General features: G+C 37.2%; 1 protein-coding gene across 1 annotated transcript; it reads left to right on the top strand.

Moving 5' to 3' along the window:
• Positions 1-246: 246 nt before the first annotated feature.
• Positions 247-5309, top strand: LOC104110369 (proteasome subunit alpha type-7-like). Its single transcript, XM_009619843.4, has 3 exons — positions 247-622; positions 1480-1894; positions 4960-5309. Exons 1-3 carry the CDS (start codon positions 450-452, stop codon positions 5116-5118), a joined length of 747 nt encoding a protein of 248 aa, XP_009618138.1. The 5' UTR covers positions 247-449; the 3' UTR covers positions 5119-5309.
• Positions 5310-5811: the final 502 nt, after the last annotated feature.

The following is a 5811-nucleotide window of genomic DNA, read 5'->3' on the forward strand; positions in this document are numbered from 1 at the left end:
TTGGTATTCAATATTTATTGCCCGATTAATTCAGATTTACATAGCATAAAGTTTATTTAAAAAGAAAAATACTTTTTTAACAAAAATTTCAATTCTCAAACTCGAACACTAAATATTACTAGAATTTTCTACTTCAGAGGACGGGCAGAGTGACTTCTCTTTTTGCTGGAAAAGATAAGAATAAGGGGCAGTAAATATAAAAATTATATTTTAATAAATTAAAGTGAACCAAAAAACAAAATACAAAGAAGGTGCTTGTACGACGTCGTTTCAATGCGATTAGCTTGTTACCCAAGAAGTGTGTATATTCTGCTGTGAGCATCACAAGCAATTCCAGAAAAGCTAGAAAGGTTCGAAGAAAGAGCTTTCAGTAGCAATACTCAGAGATCGTAAGAAAGAAACTGAAATCACACAGAGAGCAAATCGTTCGGTAACTTTTAGTATCAGATATGGCTAGATACGATAGAGCGATCACCGTGTTCTCGCCGGACGGCCACCTATTCCAAGTAGAGTACGCCCTCGAAGCCGTACGCAAAGGTAACGCCGCCGTTGGTGTACGTGGCACTGACACTGTTGTCCTTGGCGTCGAGAAGAAGTCCACTCCCAAGCTTCAGGACTCTAGGTACGTCTTTGTTGCAATTTATCTGCTTTTAAGATCTAAAAATGCAATCTTTAGGTTTACTTATGAAAATAATGCTCTTTAGGTTCACTCTGTGATTCCGCGAGATTTAGTGTTTCTTTTTCTGGATTTTGACCTCTTACTTTTCTGATCTTTTTTTTATCATTTGTTTTTTTTGGTGTGCACATATACTCATTAAGAGAGTGTCTATATGTTGTTGAATTTTTTATTTCTGGGTATTATCTGTAAAGAGTCTATTAAAGATTTTAGTTTCAATATTTGGAGGTTGCAAGTGGTTTAGCTGATTCTTTTAATTATCTGGACCTAATAGTATGTAATGTAATGTACATAGTGCTGTTTGGAACTGATAGAGTTTATTAAGGGCTTTTTGTTTAAAGAATACCTGTATTATTATTGATATCTTTAGTGTGCCAAGAGCTTCCTATTTTGGCTTTTGGTTTTCCCCTCGTGGGTGAGCCCGGGGTAGGGAGAGCGACAAGACTACCCATACAATGGATAGAGAATTAAGGCCCATATAGCAGTTTAGAAAAGCTTTTGAGGAAAGATATTATTTTGGTCAACTTTCTCAACAAAAAGAAAAGATTGTATTTTGGTCAATTAAGGGTGTCTCTTACCTGGTGGTTGAAAGATAGGAGTTTAGTTGTTGCAAGTATAACTTGGTTATTTGTTTACTCTGTTTATTAGATGATGTGTGCTGGCAAATACATACTAATACCCAAGTTAACTTTATCACCCTGGTCTAGTGTTTACATTGATTGAGATATTGCTCTGGCATTTTGATTTGAATTTTCCTCCTGCTTTGACATTCTTAAGCTAGTTAATCTTTTTCTTTTTTGCAGGTCAGTGAGAAAGATAGTAAATCTAGATGATCACATTGCATTAGCCTGTGCTGGACTGAAAGCAGATGCACGAGTCCTTGTGAATAGGGCACGCATTGAGTGTCAGAGTCATAGGCTTACAGTTGAGGATCCTGTTACTGTTGAGTACATAACTCGTTACATTGCTGGTCTTCAGCAAAAGTACACCCAAAGTGGTGGTGTTAGGCCATTTGGTCTATCCACCTTGATCATTGGTTTTGACCCATACACCGGTGTCCCCGCGCTTTATCAAACAGATCCATCTGGTACATTCTCAGCTTGGAAAGCCAATGCAACTGGTAGAAATTCCAACTCTCTTCGGGAATTTTTGGAGAAGAACTACAAAGAAACATCTGGCCAGGAAACTGTGAAACTAGCAATACGTGCTTTGCTTGAAGTAAGTAATCTCTGTCTTGCTTATTTTGAATTGTGGTAATCTTCACAAAAAAAAAAAAAATTTAAATGCAATTTTCCTTTCACAAAACATCAAAACCCATAATGTGAGTTTCTCTTAACTTGCGTTTCTTTTCATCAGCTCTTAATTTTAAATCTTCAGAACATAAGGGATCATCTTAAACTCCTCCCGTCATAGTTCAATCAATCAACTATGCCTCAATTTCTAAGTCCTGCGAAATTAGTGCTCTAAATGTTGATCTATTAAGATGTAACGAGATTGACTTAAGATTTTAGCCTTCTTTGCCTAGACCAGATATGAAGTCACGTTGACTTCACTATGGATTCTTCAGTTCACCATATGATATCTAATTCTTGGCACTGTTACACAGTTCTTTCACTAATGAGCTGGGCACAAAACAAATAGATAAAATTCTGAAGGGAGGGTAGTAATGAACAAAAATGTGACATTCGATGGTTGAATGCAACTTCAACAATTTATGTAGTGTATGTTAACTTTTGTTTGCTTGTATAATTAGAGGTAGTTTGGAATTTTGCTCGATCTTAACGGTGGATAGGATTAGGTTTATGTTAGTTTGCTGGTAAATATATGCTTTCTGTATATGGTTATGTCCTCAAGATACTTTTTTTTAAAAATTATAGTTGTTTAATACTCTGCCCCTTCCATTTTATGGGACATATTTTTAATACACTCGTAGTTTTATAAGGTCATGTGAGTTGTGAATTATATTTATAAGAGTATAAAATTATTGCAAGGGTTTACTTCCTGTTCTAAATTAATGTTTACTTTGCATTGTTTTTAAGCGGTATAGGCATACTCTATATATACATATTATCTTAGAAAGGAAAAAAATTATTTAATCTATATATACATATTTTCTTAGAAAGAAAAACAATTTATTTACCTGGAAGCAGTTCCTAGTACCTTATCGAAAAGGATAATGCAAACAGTTCCTAGTATGTGCTAGTATTGAGTATGGGACAGGAGTTTTAGAAATGTGGGAATTGGGGCATTGGCATAGAATATTCAGTTGTGTGAGAATTTCTGGCTCGTTACCTGGTAGAAGTACAATTTCAGTCGATTCCTGACATCTACTGAAAGACTACCTTAAAATAGGCACTCGGTACACATAGTGCCGTAATTCAAGGTTAATAATGTCGTTTTGAACTTAGATCACCAATGATATCCTTGGGTGGTTGAATTCTTTTCAAGAGGAAGATTTCGATGACTGAAAAACAATTGTAGGTATGGTTCAGATTTCTAGTGACTGCTAAGTTGAATAGCTACCTTATCGTGGAGTGGGATGTGGATAGATCTTATGTAATGCATTTGCTTATTTGATTAGAACCTTTTTCTGCTTGCAAGTAGGGCTCTCTTGTTTGCACCTTGTTCCTATGGCTAGAGGCAGACCCTGCAAATGTAAATCCTAATGACTTTTATGCTGACAAGGTTGGTTCGAAATCGTATGGCTGTTATTTCTTTGGCCCTGCGGAAATTGTTAGTTTCCTTTTTGAAAAGATCTCTCCGTTTTAAAAGTGATAAGCTCTCTTGCTTGCTTCTTTGATTCTGTTCCTGGCGGCATTCTCTAGAAAATGCATACGGCACTATTGCTTGTAATGTGATGCCTAATGACTTTGTATGCGGACAATGAATTTATGCGGAAGTCAGTTTTAGATGTTGGAGGTGACTGCCAAGTTGTGTCTCTCCTCAACTCAGCACACAACAAAAATAAGCACGAATGTGATTTGTTAGTTTCTAAACCTATAAAACTAACTCTCTTTTTGACGTAATGACGCCCGAAGATGTGAAAAATCATTTAAGATGAGACATGATATGTAATTAGGCCCCAAAAAGCTATCTCAACTACGTTTACTTTTCATATATTTGCTGTAAAGTACATACCTCTAAAAACTTGTGAGGAAATTTCTTCATCACCTAAGAGACCGGTGAAAGGTCCATACTTCAGATTTATAATGTGTCTAGAAATTCAGACACATTAATTGCTACCATCTAAGGTTCACATTATGTTGTCATTGTCGTCCACAAGGGGATAAATGAGTGGGATAGAACTTAGGAGTAACAAACAGAAGATCTAAGGTTCAAAGCCAGCTATTACAGTTAGTTGTGTGAGCTTATTCGCTCAACCTTAGCGGTAGGACGTCTGGCGCTTGTAGGCTGTAGTGTAGCAGGTTGTCAAATGGTTTAGTTTGAGGTGCGTGCAAACTTGTGCATATACCACTGCTATTTTTAAAAATGTGAATGTTGTGGGTGTGCTTAAGCAGCTAATGAAATTGGTAACTTAGGAGTTGTCAGTTGAATATCACAGACAGACATACATTTGAAGAATGTCTTCCTATGAATGTCCATAGATGTCAAAAGTCCTCTGTCTATTGCAATACTTGGGCTTTCTTAAACTGCCTCAAGAGTATCTTATGACTTGCTCATTCGCTGGGAATAATAACATCTTCAATATAAGCGGCACCTAAACTTGCATTTCGATGATATATTTCTGGCGTACATATGACTCACACATGCTAAGCTATTTAATTTGCTTTGGGCGCGGCTCTTTATGATTCAAGTTGTTGACAAAATTACATTTCAGTTTAAGCGGATTTATAAATGATAGTTTCCCATCAACCTAAGCCTTGGTGGGTAGAGTAATTCGGTACCTATGCTGGTGGGAGGGAGCACCCTCTCACTTCCAACCAAGAGGTGGTGAGTTCGAGTCACCCCAAGAGCAAGGTGGGGAGTTCTTGGAGGGAGGGAGCCGGGGGTCTATCGGAAACAGCCTTTCTACCCCAGGGTAGACCCCACTAGTGGGATTATATTGGGTTGTTGTTGTTGTATGCTGGTGGGAGGAAGCAGGTACCTGGTCAAATAGTCTAGGCGTGCTGCAAGCTGATCAGATAACAGCGTTATAAATAAAACAAACCTACATGATTATTTCTTGTTGACATTTCTACGCCTTACTTTGCTGAGGGTCTAGTTGGCTGAGTGCATTTGTTTGGACTGTGATGATTCTTAAACTTGTGTTCCCTATGAATCAGGCTGTTGAAAGTGGTGGGAAGAACATAGAAGTTGCTGTTATGACAAAAGAGCATGGGCTTAAGCAACTTGAGGAAGCTGAGATTGATGCCATTGTTGCTGAGATCGAGGCAGAGAAAGCAGCTGCAGAAGCTGCCAAGAAGGCCCCCAAAGAAACCTAGTCCTGCTGAAATTCATATCTGAATGTGTTCCCTGAACTTTTTCTCTTTGATAAAAAAGTGTTAGTGTTCTCTGAATTAAAACTTGTTGCTCTGACTAATATTTAGTGCTTCTAAGACTGATCTTGTAGTCGGGCAAGACATTTGTTAAAATTGTTTAATAGGGCAAAAGAAGTTATCGTCTGCTATCTTCATTTATTCTTTTCATGCAAAGACAATCTGTTTCTGCCCTTTTTGGTCATTGCTTGATATATTTTAAAGTTTAACCGTGTTATCTGTTACTGGCTAGACGTAAGTGAAATATCAGCCAAAAAAGAATTTATTTGTGCTCTTCCCTCAATTCTGAATGTTTATTGTGGATTAATAGCTGGAACATAGGAGCAGAAAAGGATTAATAGCTATTGTGGATTAATAACTGAAGATTTTGATCCACTTTTACTACAAGATATTAGCCACTTCCAGCTTCTCTCTCTTTGGGCTTTGTTTGGGCCTTTAAAGTCTTAAACATTTTGGGCTTATTAATGGAATGACAGAATGGGCTATTGCTTTTGAACTGTCCGATCTGCACTTGGTCGTTAAGTTCAATTTCATCGCAATATTTCTGTTTCCATTGGCATTAGCTTAAATCCAAGCATGCTTGTTCTGTTTTGACATTCAATTTAAACTATTTTCTCGGTTGTTATACCATAGTCCATA

Source organism: Nicotiana tomentosiformis, chromosome 1, assembly GCF_000390325.3.
Source record: "Nicotiana tomentosiformis chromosome 1, ASM39032v3, whole genome shotgun sequence".
In the NCBI taxonomy this organism is placed as follows: Eukaryota; Viridiplantae; Streptophyta; class Magnoliopsida; order Solanales; family Solanaceae; genus Nicotiana; species Nicotiana tomentosiformis.